At 40.7% G+C, this 15,100-nt stretch overlaps 1 protein-coding gene across 8 annotated transcripts in view; it reads right to left on the bottom strand.

The window, feature by feature from the left end:
- The window catches only part of LOC149444762 (histone-lysine N-methyltransferase SETDB2-like), a 74,454-nt gene that overhangs the window by 17,695 nt on the left and 41,659 nt on the right, over positions 1-15,100 (bottom strand). For 7 of the 8 annotated variants that reach the window (XM_089654558.1, XM_089654554.1, XM_089654561.1 and 4 more), the window contains 3 exons: positions 14,379-14,498; positions 12,632-12,801; positions 702-927 (listed from right to left, as the gene is read on the bottom strand). In XM_089654558.1, coding sequence (XP_089510684.1) covers positions 702-927; positions 12,632-12,801; positions 14,379-14,498 — 516 coding nt within the window. The remainder of the gene's footprint in view (positions 1-701; positions 928-12,631; positions 12,802-14,378; positions 14,499-15,100) is intronic. The other variant, XM_089654559.1, reaches the window with a different exon arrangement.

Raw genomic sequence — 15,100 nt, 5'->3', positions numbered from 1 at the left:
CTTCTATCTGCTCCTTTGGGCAAGGAGGAACAGGATTAGCACTGCCAGAGCCCTACAAAATGACCTCCAGCAGGCCACTGATGTGAATGCCTCTGACCAAACCGTCAGAAACAGACTTCATGAGGGTGGCCTGAGGGCCCGACATCCTCAAGTGGGTCCTGTGCTCACTGCCCGGCACCATAGAGCTCGATTGGCATTTGCCATTGAACACCAGAATTGGCAGGTCCGCCACTGGCACCGGTGCTTTTCACAGATGAGAGCAGGTTCACCCTCAGAACGTGACAGACGTTACAAGGTCTGGAGAAGCCATGGAAAATGTTATGCTGCTTGTAACATCGTTTAGCAGGACCGTTTTGGTGGTGGGTCAGTGATGGTCTGGAGAGGAATATCCATGGAGGGACGCACAGATCGCTACAGGCTACACAATAGCACCCTGACTGCCATTAGGTATCGGAATGAAATCCTTGGACCCACTGTCAGACCCTACGCTGATATATATATTAATCAACACTTTGAAAACTCACTGGATGTGCAAGAGCCTCCGATGCGGGGTAGCATATGGGTACGTCAACCCGTATCATGCCATTTATGTGGAGTGGGTGGACGGGAAGCAGTTAAAGTGCATCTATTCTGCATGTGTATTGTAAGAAAAACAAGAAAAGATGTAGCAATAAAACAGATATAATATAGAAGATTCACACCTGCTTAGAAATTCTGGTTGATGACTTGAGCCTGATCTCACTTGAGTATCCCTAAGCTTCTGGTTGCTGGAAGAACTTGGTGGCAGATTAGTGACCTCAGAATCTGAGAGGGAAATAGGACATTTTCTTTTAGAAAAAATGGAAGCAGGCTTATTGTCATCAGGCTGCATTACAGAAGTGCTGGTATTCTGCAGCTCTACATTTGAAGTTTTCATTAAAATCCGACCTACAAGTGAAAAAAAAAAATATGTAAGGCTTGTATTAATAAAACGGTAGATGTAAAATGTAGATGGCAGACAATTGTTTTTGAATATTTATTAAAGTTTTTAAATGCATAAGCTTTGCTCTCCCTGGTTCTTCCTTCTCCCCCCTCCTTCAACATGCTAATTAAATTACTAAATAAAACTAGCCTTCAATATATACCTTATTTTCTTGTTTAGTGACCTCATCACTAAGTTCCTGTGCTTCTATATGCAATGCAGGCATAGCATGGCTGGTGGGAAGCCTGACAGGTTTTGTACATAGCTTCTTGAAAAAAAGAAGCTGTGGTAATGCCCAAATGTGATGTTGACTGAAAGGCACTGAAATCCAATATATGAAAACAGTGGGCCCCAGAGAGTAAGGCTAGGGAGGAAAAGGCTAGGGGATAATGATGGACATCCCCCTAGCCAGGACATGAGGCATGCTCGGACACTCCTGCAGCTTCTAATGCATAATATGGAGAAGATTTACTAACACCGGTGTACTCAGAATCTGACGCAGCTGTGCATGGTAGCTAATCAGCTTCTAACTTCAGCTTGCTCAATTAAGCTTTGACAACTAAACCTGGAAGCTGATTGGTTTCTATGCAGAGCTGCACCAGATTTTGCACTCTCCAAATACCCCCCCCAGTGTAGTTCAGTGTGCATTAGAAGCTGCACACTGCTTTAATACATCATACAGAAATGTGTTACTGGTTGGATCACCAGGTAGAATATAGGGTAAAAGAGATTAAAATAAAATATGCAGCAGCCACATCTAAGAATTATTAAGCTGTAATATATTACAATTTTGCTTTTGGCTCTAAGTAATCTGATAGGTCCTACATAACATGTAATATACAAATCTAGATTAACCATTTCTAATAGAAACAGTCTGTTGTCCATAGCAAGCCATTAACTTCCAGCTGATCTATGTAGCTCAAAAAAGTCAAAAGGAAAGACCTGACCAGTTGCTATAGGGAAACATACATTTGAACCACTTGATGATGCCCATGAATGGACAAAACATGTCAAGCATGTTATAGTAGTTTTTAATTCGTTTTACCTTGTATAAATAAATCAGAGTAACACTATGCTGGTTTTAATTTTGTTTTAAACTCAAAGACTGTATCAAGTTCCTGCCCAATATAATGGAGAAGTGGAAGTTCCCCGGTGACTTGAAGCTGTAATCCACTTTAGCTATCCTGTTGTGGAGCTCGAAAATGACCAAAGAGCTAGAACAGGGGTCTCCAAACTTTCTAAACAAAAAGGGCCAGTGTATTATCCTTCAGATTCGAGGGGGAACGGACTGTGGCCAGTGGGAGTAACAAATGAATTGGACTTGGTGGCCAGTGAGAGTAAAAAACAATTACAAAGTGACTGTGGTCAATAGGAGGAGGAATAGTATCCCATCATTGGTATCACTGGGAGGAATAGTGTCTCGTCATTGGTATTAGTGGGAAGAATAGTGCCCAATTGTTGATGTCTGTGGAAGGAATAGTGCCCCATCACTGGTGTCAATGAAAGGAATAGTGCCCAGTCGCTGCCGTCAGTGAAAGGAATGGTGCCCCATCGCTGCCATCAGTGAAAGGAATGGTGCCCAACAATGATGTCATTGGAAGGAATGGTGCCCCATCATTGGTGTCAGTGGGAGGAAGTGCGCCCATTCACTGATGTCAGTGAATGGAATAATGCCCCATCTTTGGTGTAGGTCAGGGGTCTCCAAACTTTCTAAACAAAAGGGCCAGTTTATTATGCTTCAGACTTTAGGGGGGCAGGACTGTGCCCAGTGGGAGTATACAATGTCCCATCTTTTGTTCCCCATCGTTGGTGTCAGTTGAAGGACTAGTGCCTCATTGGTGTCAGTAGAAGGAAAAGTGCCTGATTGTTAGTGTCAATAGGAATGATAGTGCCCTATGGGTAATATCAGCGGTAGGAATTATGCTCGATCGTTGATGTCAGTGGGAGGAAAAATGCCTCAAGGGCCAGATATAGGCAAGCAAAGGGCCATATTCGGTCCCCGGGCTGCAGTTTGGAGACCACTGGTGTAGGTGGAAAGAATAGTGCCTCATTTTTGGTATCACAGAGGAATAGTGCTCCAACGTTTATATCAGTGGAAGGAAGTATGCCCTAATGTTGTTGTCAGTAGAAGGAAAACGGCCCCACCGCTGGTGTCAGGGAAAGGAAATATGCCTCACCGATGATTGCAATGGAAAGAATGGTACCTCATCGTTTGTGTCAGTAGAAGGAATATAGCTCATATCAATGACAGGAATAGTTCCCCACAGCCAGGTTAAAAGGTAGGCAAAGGGCTATATGGCCTCTGCCTCAGAAAATATATAATGATCTGGGGGTTTTAAATGAATTTCAAACAACACAGATTTTAATGAGAGCAAAGAATGAAAATGATGGATGGATGTGAACAATCTGTCCACTGCGCAGGCAGAAGGTAACTTGGCTGATTCTGGTATGTGTCATCAGTCGATCTTTTCTCCCAAAACAACCCACCTTGACCATTGCTGGGTAACAGAGATTATTTTGTTAGTTGGTAAAATTATTTAGAATATTTTTTGTTGGATAAGTATATTTCTTTAAAAAAAAAACCCTTAATACAAGTTTTTTTTTTTCTTTCCTCAGATACAGCTGCAGAATTGTGGACAGATCATCAACATCACCCCGGAACAAGCCACCCGTTTCCATCTTCTTTTAAGATAAATAGATGGTGAAGTTAGCCAATTAAGTTAGTTACAGACGCATAACATACGGGCAGAAGAGTGGCAAAGGGGGTTAGCACTCATGCCTTGTAGCACTGGTTCTGTGTTTTTTTTTTATTCCAAACAGGATACTACCTTCATAGAGTTTGCATGTTCTTCCTGTGCCAAAGTGGGTTTCCTCCAGGTACTCCGGTTTCCTCCAACTCTAAAGACATGCTTGAAAGGTTAAGTTTCTTTAGCATAGAGTGGAGTAGGAACTGGCCAGAGAGTGATTACTTTGATGTAGTTGGCCAGCTTAAAGCAGAACTGCACTACATCTGAGCGTCACAAACCAAAAAAGCTGTTTTATTCACTTTTAATATTTAAAGCAAACTCCCCCATCCATCTATGTCTCCATGTTTTATTTTGTTGAGATATCACTTTGAAAACCACCCCTCTAGCATTTATGGCAGTGGCCATCTTGAGTAAGGGCAGATGATGTGTATCATTGACTTCCTGTTATCCATCTGCCCTTAGCTCAGGCATATGCTGAGTAAAGAATTCTCCCTCCCCTCCTGAAGACTCAGGTATCGGGTCATTTTCACAAATACTCTGTATTGGCACTGATACCAGTATTGGTGTACCCCCAATGAAAGCCACATACACAGTCAGAAATGTTTTCGTTCGAGAAAAATTTTCTATCCAGCTCCTTCTAATTTTCTCATCACTGCAGTCGAAAATGAACGTCAAGTTGACCCAATTCGGTTTAGAAAGATGAGCAAACTTTCTTATAACATTCTTTCCATGAGAATTTCTGTTTGAAATTCTGCTCAATAGCCAGCTTTTCTGATGTATGAACACTTTCCTGTATTAAATGAACAGTCTCCTCAGTTGTATGAAGTCTCTCCTATGTAGTTGGACAGGCATGTACCTAAAAAGATTTGCATCGGCCCCCAGCTCTGGCTGATGTGCTTCCCAGAGAATCAATAGCTTGCTATCCTGTTAACTAACATCCTTCTTTAAAATCGTTAAAAAAACCTAAATACAGAGATAAAATACATAAAGGTAGGTTGATGTACCTTCCAACAGTCCATCCAGTCCTAAGATTTACACAGCTCTGCCAAGTGAACCTGTTTCTTTGCCCTGAATGAGCACATTGAAGAGGAATTTCCTGTCCAATACACTGAATTGTTAAACTAGTGATGATATTGATAACATACAGGGGGAGATTTACCAAAACTGGTACACTCAGTCTGGTGCAGCTGTGCATGGTAGCCAATCGCTTCTAACTTCAGTCTGTTCAATTTACCATATAAGGACCGCCCACAGTACATTTACTGTTGCAGGGCAGCCCCTGTGCGCAAAGTCACGTATATATACACGTGATTCACGCTCACGCAGTTTTCACGGGCCTGAGGGGACGCACGCGTGCCCTCGCCAACCCACGGTGCCCCAATTTGATCCCAGAGGGATCAAATATCTGATTTAGGCCAGTGATGTCCGCCTGAAGTCAGATGAATGATCCCTGTCCTATCCTGTCCTGTGTTGACAGGACAGGAAGTGATGAAATCTTTGCTCTCTGGGCACATTCCATCCTAGAGGGAGAAGAATCAACAAACTGTGAGTAAAAGCACTAAACAATTACAGTTAGAACACTCTAGGACACATTTAACCCCTTGATCGCGCACCCCCCCCTCCCAGTTAATCCCATTCACTGCCCTGTCACCAGTGTCATTAGTACAGTGTACAGATTTTTTTTGCTGATCACTGTATTAGTGTCACTGGAGACTTCAGATAGCGCTAGCATCAGTTAGCGCCCCTCCCAGATAGTGTCAGATTGCCCTTTAGTACAGCAGTAATCACATTTAACCCCTTGATTGCCAGGAACACGCTCACATACACAATAAACCTCCATTGCTAGTATAGTGTCTGAACAGATCAGCACTATACCAAAATTCACATTAGTATAACGTCCCCAAAAACGCAGCATTAGTGGGATCATCCCCAGTACCTGCGTTTAGCCCCTATGCTTACCCCCCTCCACCTTCTCCCCCAGCAAGTGCAGTGTCAGTAGGTCACTGTCACTTGATACATTGCACACAAAACCGCAGTGTTCGCAGAATCAAAAAATAAAAAAAGTGCACAGGTGATCAAATACCACTGAAAGAAAGCTCTATTTGTGTGAAAAAAAAAAGACAAATGTAATTTATGTACCATATTGCATGCCCACGCAATTGCAGTTAAACTAGCGCAGCGCTGTATAGCAAAAAATGGTGTAAATTCCATTGTCTATACCATAGTTTGTAGACGCTATAACTTTCACACAAAGCAATCAAAATACACTTACTGGGATTTTTTTTTTACCAAAAACGTAGCAGAATATATTTTGGCCTAACTTTATGATTAGCTTTGAATTTACTATATATTTTTTATAGCCGTAAGTAAAAAATATAGTTTTTTCTCAAAATTTTCAGTCTTTTTCTGTTTATAGCACAAAAAATAAAAAGCACACAGATGATCAAATACCACCGAAAGAAAGCCCTATTTGTGTGAAAAAAAAGACGTACATTTCGTTTGAGTACAGCATTGCATGGCCGCGCAATTACCAGTTGAAATAGTGCAGCACGGAACAAGTGGTTAAGCTTTGACAATAAAACCTGAAAGATGATTGGTTACTATGCACAGCTGCACCAGATTGTGCACTCTCCAGTTTTAGTAAATAGCCCCCACAGTCTGTTTATACAATCTCCTTAAAGCTGACCACACACTATACTATCAGACTATAAAATCCCCTTTAGGCTGGCCATACACTATACAATGTGATTGTACAATCTTCTTTCAATTAATCAACTATGTAATAGGATACATCTAATCAACTTAGTCTGTATCAAATCAGGCAGGCCCTTGTCCTACATAGTTGCTGGTAGATCTAAAGAAATGTTATCAGATTGTATAGTGTATGGTCACCTTTAGCATTACCAAAACTATGTAATATAAAGACAAACCTAACAATCAATTCAATTTATGTCCAATCAGGAAGGCCCTTGCACTACATTACTGATAGAATGGAGATTGCACATTGTATGCCCAGCTTAAGATTTATTAATGACCAAGTACTGTGAGGTCCTACTGTATTGGCCATAAGCTGAATACATATAGTTCAATTCCGCTTTTCACAACACACACACCTTAACTTTTGCTACATTTTGTTATGTTACAGCCTTATTCCAAAATGAATTAAATTCATTTTTTTCCTCAACATTCTACAAACAATACCCCATAATGACAATGTGAAAGAAGTTTGTTTTGAGGTCTTTGCAATTTAATAAAAAGAAAAAAAAAACACATGTACATAAGTATTTACAGCCTTTGCTCAGTACTTTGTTGAAGCACCTTTAGCACCAATTACAGCCTCACGTCGTTTTGAGTATGATGCTACAAGCTTGGCACATCTATTTTTGAGCAATTTCTCCTATTCTTGTTTCCAGTACCTCTCAAGCTCCATCAGGTTGGATAAGGAGCATTGGCGCACAGCCATTTTCAGATCTTTCCAGAGATGTTCAATCGGGTTCAAGTCTGGGCTCTGGCTGGGCCACTCCAGGAAATTCACAGAGTTGGCCCGTAGCCACTCCTTTGTTATGTGGGATGTGTGCTTAGGGTCATTGTACTGCTGAAAGATGAACCATCACCCCAGTCTAAGGTCCAGAGCGCTCTGGAACAGGTTTTCATCATCAGTTTTCATGCTGCATTCATCTTTCCTTCGATCCTGACTGGTCTCCCAGTTCCTGCAGCTGAAAAACATTTCCACAGCATGATGCTGCCACCACCATGCTTCACTGTAGGGATAGTATAGGCCAGGTGGTGAGCGGTGCCTGGTTTCCTCCATACATGATGCTTGGCATTCAGGCCAAAGAGTTCACTCTTTGTTTCATCAGACCAGAGAGTTTTGTTTCTCATGGTCTGAGAGTCCCTCAGGTGCCTTTTGGCAAACTTCAGGTGTGCTGCCATTTGTCTTTTACTGAGGAGTGGCTTCTGTTGGGCTGATTGGTGTAGTGCTGCAGAAATGGTTGTTCTTCTGGAAAGTCCTCCTCACTCCACAGAGAAACACTGGAGTTCTTTCAGAGCGACCATTGGGTGCTTGGTTACCTCCCTGGTTAAGGCCCTTCTCCCTCGATCGCTCATTTTGGCCAGGTTGCCCACTCTAGGAAGATTCCTTGTGGTTTCAAACTTCTTCCATTAACGGATGATGGAGGCCACTGTGGTCATTGGGACCTTCAATACTGCAGAAATGTCTCTGTACCCTTTCCCAGATCTGTGCCTTGATACAATCCTGTCTCAAGAGGTCTACGGACAATTCCTTGGACTTCATGGCTTGGTTTGTGCTCTGACATGCACTGTTAACTGTGGGACCTTATATAGACAGGTTTATGCCTTTCCTAATCATGTCCAATCAACTGAATTTCCCACAGATGGACTCCAATCAAGATGTGGAAACATCTCAAGGATGATCAGTGGGAACAGGATGCAGCAGAGCTCAATTTTGAGTGTAATGGCAAAGGCTGTGAATACTTACTGTATGTACATGGGTTTTTCATTTTTTATTTTTAATAAAATTGCAAAGATTTCAAAACGAACTTCTTTCATGTTTTCATTATGGGGTATTGTTTGTAGAATGTTGAGAGGAAAAAAATTAATATAATCCATTTTGGAATAAGGCTGTAACATAACAAAATACTTTCTGGATGCAGTGTGTGTGTGCACGTGTGTGTGCATGTGTGTCCTAGGCAAACTATGTCATACATACCAGAAGTCTTAATGAGGGGAGGACGGGTTTTCTTAGCTATGCACACCCTCCTACCTGCATGCTTAAGCTAAGGGGGATGGATTCCAATAAGTAAATGATACTGCCTTTTATTCAAGATGGCCGCAGTCAGGAATGCTAGGGGTGTTTTTCAAAGTGATTTCTCAGAAAAATAAAGCATGGAGACATGGATGATGGGTTTGCTTTGAATATGAAAAATGACTTAAAAAACGTTTTAGGATTTTGTTTCTCAGATGCAGTGTAGTTCCCCTTACAAGACAAATTGGGCTTTCATTTGGTGGTAAATGGTAATGGATATCTCCTCGCCAAAAATTGTAATTTTTATTTTAATTTAGCATTATAATTTCTTGTTATTAAGATAACCTACCAAAAAGAGCCCAAAATAAATTCTCCCGGTCATGACGATCACAACACCACATGTGTGCGATTTATTGTTTGCGCCAGTATGAGGGCCAGAAACAATATTGTGAATTTTTAACCTACCTGATACTGCTATCAATTTAATCTTTAGTTAATAATTGTACCTAAAAAACACTGACCTGATCTAGCTTTTTTTTTTTTAAACTACACACACTGTTCTGTCTTTACATTTTTTTCCTCTAACAAGAAGAAAAAAAAAAATACAATTTGTCTCTCTCTCCATTCAGAGGAGAAAAAAGAAAAAAAAAAAAAAAAAAAAAAAGGAGGGGATACATTGTGTTGCGTTTTTACAACACAAGGCACTACCTGTAGAGAACTGACACCAGCCCACAAGTTAAAACATGAGGTTTATCAGATTAACCATTTTACTACAATTGTTGTAAATAGTACAGGGGTGGCAGCAGGGGTTTTTACACATGTTCACACACTCCTCATATTGTCTGTTGGCTTTCTAATGTAAGCAATCCGGCGGCTATACAGCCACCCGATCAGTTTCTGTGATCCCTAAGGTGCGCCCCCTATGCATGACAGGTGTCACTGGGGGGGGGGGATAGGGAGGGAGGGAGAGGCAGGAGCCCAGCAAACAGCCATTCACTGATCTCCCCTAGCTAAAATAAACCCAGGAATGATATGTAAAAATGTCACTTCTGGTTTCTAGTGTCACTACTGAAAATGGTCAAAAAAAAAAGCCTGCCCCCAACGTACACACCAAACACACACAGCATATGGCTGCAGCAGCCAAAGCGATAACAATAATTCTAGGGCCATTATTATTGGTTCAAATGATACTAAAAGGTTTTTTTTTTTTTTCATTAAAATAAAAAAAAAGATGTTATACTTACCTGCTCTGTGCAACGATACTGCACAGAACAGTCCTTTACCTTCTCTTATGGAAGAGCCGCTGTCTGCTTCTCCTTACTGCAGGTGCTTCCTTAACATCTTCCCACCTGGTCTATAGCAGATTGACGGCCAGGCGGGATACTCCTCCCTGTGACTGGGCGTCATATGACGTCCTGTCAGCAAGGAGCCGCTCACGCGTCCACGGGGCCGTTTAGCGGTGCGATCTGTCACCGGCTCTGTTACCACAGGACACAGCCGATGAAATATCAATACACCGGCCAGTTGCCAGTGTCATGTGACCGTTGTGACCAATCACAACAGATCACATGTCAATTGTATACAAATGGATGGCTTCCTGTCATGCCATCCATTCTATACAATTGTGTTAGCTGTGATTGGTCAAAGCAGTCACATGGTACAGACAAAGCCAATCACAGCCCATCTGTATCATGTGATGAGCTTTGCCTAATCACAGCTAATCACAACAAAAGACTAAATGAATCAGTTTCATTCAGTAACAATGATTGCAAATATCAATGAAATTCAGCAATCATAAAGTGTTAAAGAAAAACAAATAATGATCACTTGCCCAGAGTAGTTCAATGTTAACATGGTAACATTGTACTACTTTGGTCATAGTGAAATATGAAAAAAAAAATCTTAAAAAAAAAAGGAAAAAAAAATTAATAAAAAATAGTAAAAAAAAAATAAATATATATATTTGTTTTCATACTGTCACCAGTCAGTGTCCCTGATCACCGCCATGCCAGTTATATGATGACGCTGTACTGCACTGGTGACAATATGTCAAAAAAACAAATAGTGAAACTAATTTTTTTAATTTTTTCAGTTTCCGAAAAATGACAAAAAAAATACAACTTCAAAAAACTCGCCATGCCTCTTATGAAGTACGTCGGACTGTCTACTTTGCAAAAAGGGGTCATTTGGAGGATATCTGTACTGTTCTGACATTCTTGGACCTCAAGAAATTAGATTGGCTGTCAGTACTTCAGGATTGATCAATATTCAGATCTATAATCATAGTTTGTGAACTCTATAACTTTCCTACAGACTAAAAAATACATCCTAATTTGGGTTAATTTTCACCAAAGACATGTAGCAGAATACATCTCGGCCTAAATTTATGAAGAACAATTATTTATTTGCAAACTTTTATAACAAAAACAAAGAAAAACGTGTGTTTTTCAAAATTTTTGGTCTTTTTTTGTTAATTTAGCAAAAAATAAAAACTGCAGCGGTGATTAAATACCACCAAAAGAAAGCTCTAGTTGTGTGAAGAAAATGATAAAATTTTAGTTTGGGTACAATGTTGTATGACCGCGTAATTGTCATTCAAAGTGTGAGAGCGCTGAAACCTGAAAACTGGCCTGGGCAGGAAGGTGTAAAATTGCCCGGTATTGAATTGGTTAAATACCACCAAAAGAAAGCTCTATTTGTATGAAAGAAAAAAAGAGAAAATTTTTTCTGGGTACAGTGTTGCATGACCGCACAACTGTCATTCAAAGTGCAACAACACTGAAAGCTGAAAATTGGCTTGGGCAGGAAGGGGGTAAAGTGCCCGACATTGAAGTGGTTAACAAGCTGAATGCTATGGGGGCACCCATACAGGGGTTGTCGAGTTGGGCTGTGTGCGCCCATAAAAGCACACACAGTACCGCTGCTTTCACTGTGTTCTGTGAGACCAGGAAGTGAGAAGTGCAATGCTGCAGCCGGGACAGCACTGGAGCAATGAGAGGAGTCAGATATAGGTTTGGGAAGTGTAGAACAGCTAGTGGAGAGGGCTGCAGTTTGGAGACCACTGAGCTAGAAGAAGGAAGAAGAGCAGAGGGTGATTGCTGTGCTATGGGTGATTACCTGGAGAACGGATGATCAGGAGGCAGTAACACAAGCATTCTTAGACCTTCAGAAATGCAGGTCTATTGTTCCCTGTGAGCGCTGAATCTGATGGGTATGTGTGTGTAGTTTAAAGTAAGGCTGCTGGAGTACATGTACTGATAAATAATATGGGTTGCATAATCATTTACATATGTGCATTGGTGTTTTAATTTGAAAAAACTCTATTACTATTACAAGGGGGATGACAAGCACTCCCTTCCACCCCTTATATCATTAGGTAGGTGACCAATACTATTTACGGAGTCTATTAGATCCCTACCATCACCCCTGCCATCTGCCTATGCAGATCAATGACCAACTGACAACTATATCCGTTGTTTCCCTGGCCAGAGTAGATGGCTTTTTGGAATAATTTCAGAAGATCCAGGGAAAGGATTTTCCTCGCTTTACAGCCACCGAGAATCAATCTAAATCATGCTCAACGCTGCTATTGCTGTGAGGTGTTTGAACCCTTTCATTGCCATGAAGTAATGAGACATCTTCGACAGCAAGGGGTTAAAGTGGTTTTAAAGGCTCAAGGTTTTTTACCTTGGTGCATTCTATGCATGAAGATAAAAAATTGGTGCACAGCAGCCCCCGCAGCTTTCTCTAATACTTCTCTGAGCCCCATTGCGATCCAGCGATGTACATGAGAACTTCAGCTCTCCGGGGACTCTCCCTCCTCATTGACAGAGACAGCAGTGGGAGTCATACCGCTAATTTTAAATGCCTACCTTAAGTTAAAAAATAAATAAAATAAATAATATGACAATGAACAGGACTATATGGAGTATAAAGAGGGTTTTCATAAGCAAGCTGTATTTTTTTTTCTTAGTGATAAACTACTCTTAGAACTTCGTGCATATACATGAGTTATTAATACACATTTAGGGGGGGAAAAAAACAAAAACAAACAAATGTGTGAAAACACTCCTGTTAATCAAATGTGATTCCTGATGTTAGAAATAAAAATAGGACTCAAAGATAATAACTGAAATCCTGAATACTGTTGCAACTTGCCTGCATAGATGCATACAAAGGTCCCTTTGTCAATATCGTCCAGGCAGCGTACCCCCCAGCCTCTCTCTTTGGTGTTGAACACCTGAAGTCGGACTTGAAGACCGTGCTGTACAACCCGGTTCTGACACATCCTTCGATCACATTTACAAGATACATTACATTCATACAGCCTGCAGTGAAGGATAGTGTTTGTAAAACACAAAATGTTAAGTCTTGTGATTTCTGTATGTTCCTATAGCAAACATTCCTCTATGCAAAACAGTTCACCTTTACAGACAGAAGATGATGTTGATAGCAGGTTCTAGGCAAGCAAGTAGAATCCTCATATATCTTAAAAAACATACAATGCTTCATTTGAATTCATTCGTCAACAGTCATAACTATAAAGGGCAAACAAGTTTGCCTCATGTATAAATGTCTCATCAAAATTATATTTAGTCCTTCCTTGTCAACTAGAGTAGAAAGTGCATAAATATTCGTCTTCTTTGTCCTGTTTTCCTCGGTGGTCTGGCTGCTTAGCTAATGTGGTTAACAGGGCACCTGCCCCACTCCCTTCACTGCTGTCCGACCGCACTGCTTTCAAGAAGACGAATATTTAACTCCAGTTAATTGCTTGGTTAGTCTGGGGAATGGAAATGTTGTTTTACTTGCCTGATCCTCTGCTCACCCAGCAGACGGTGATCACCCATGCCCTGGTGGTGAACTGTTCCTCAGCATCCTCATGTTCAATGCAGGACCATGGGCCCTGCATTGGTCATGATGAAGTCAGAGGCTCTTAAACCATTGGGAGTTCAGGAGAAAGAGGACACGGAGGAGGCAAAAGTAACATAGCTCTGCTTGAGTTAAAGGTCCCCCTGCAGGTTCAAGTCATAATGTACTAGTATGCACTGAATACTAGCACATTTTGACAGGTGTACCTGAAAATGGAGCCCTCCAGAACTGCGCTGTCACGGCTCCCTCGGCACTTCCATCTTCGCCTGGTCTTTCTTCCAGGGTTTGTAAGCTTGGCTGGGCCGTGGTGACGTCACTCCCGCGCACAGAAGTCACATCGCAGCGGCACATGGAGCAGGCCGTAAATGTGGTCTGAGCTGCATGTGCGCAAGCTGAGATCACATTAAGGCAAATTTTTAAAATTTTTACTTAATTTCCACTTGAACAGGAATTCCAACAAATCGGGCTGCTGGCAGGGAAGGAGCTGACAGGCAGCAGAGGAGAGAAAGAGAATAGATTTACTTTAGAATCACACATTTATGATGAGATAAGAATTTCCATATGAACCACTATACCAGAAGTTAAGATTGAACTGCTCAAAAAACTTCTCTAAAATGGAATTATCAAAAAAAACCAAAAAAATAAAATGCTGCAGGTCAAATGGAAGTACATGCAAATACAGTGCTCTGAATCAATTACAAATGCAAGTGAAAATGGCTGTTTTTATTTAGCAAAAATGGAAATTTAGATAAAACAGCTGTTAAAGCAGTACTGAATTCTGAAAGCTATGCCCAAAAAAAGAGAGACAGAGGACAAATGACTTCTAATGCATCCAACATTTTTTCAAGCAGGATTTCAACACAATATCGTGACAATTCTCTTTATAAGGAGATGTTACTTACGCCTAAATTATTAGGACATTGATTCAAGAGAAAGTGTGAGATCATTCACTCTTTGTACAAAACTATTGTAGCATGCTGCAAACCTAACAGAAATGTATTTACGACCACACATAACTAGCTTACTTCTGACTCACCCAGTGGGAATAGGAGCTTGGAGGCGCCTATACTTATAACCAGTTGGAACTGACTGCTTGGGTGACGATACATTGTTATTACATGCTCTGGCTGTCAGCTGCAAACATGTACATGTTGATCTGAAAAGAGGCAACAAGATAAAGAAAGGTTAATATACCAAAGCAATATTGTAGCATCAAATTCATTTTTAAGTGAACAAGATCAACCATTTAGCTTCTCTCTTTAGTTTAACCTGAGTTTATAAACTATTTGCGTACAAACACAATTTTGTAGGAAAAGAAAACAAGTTGTGACAAGATGCATAAATGTTTGACTCGGTACGTTTAAATTAGTGGTGCACTGAAATTAAAATTCTGGTGCCGAAACCAAAAATTCAAAATGCGCAATTTTTAAAAATTAATATATATTTTTTGGAAAAAAGATACACTTTGATTAAAAAAAAAACAAAAAACACAATATATACCCCAATTGTTTTATAAAATATGAAAGAGGATGTTACGGCAAGTAAATAATTACCCAACATGTCACGCTTTAAAATTGCGCACGCTTGTGGAATGGCGTCAAACTGAGGTACTTAAAAATCTTCATGGGTGACACTTTAAAAATGTCTACAGGTTAGCAGTGTAAATTACAGAGGAGGTCTAGTGCTAGAATTATTGCTCTTGCTCCGATGTTCATGGCGTTACCTCACATGTGTGGTTTGAACACCATTTACATATAT

Source organism: Staurois parvus, unplaced genomic scaffold (genome assembly GCF_062004578.1).
Source record: "Staurois parvus isolate SC_StPar_1 unplaced genomic scaffold, SC_StPar_1.0 ptg000778l, whole genome shotgun sequence".
NCBI classification, from domain to species: domain Eukaryota; kingdom Metazoa; phylum Chordata; class Amphibia; order Anura; family Ranidae; genus Staurois; species Staurois parvus.
The sequence above is the reverse complement of the archived record's forward strand: the minus strand, read 5'-3'. Positions and strand labels throughout refer to the sequence as shown.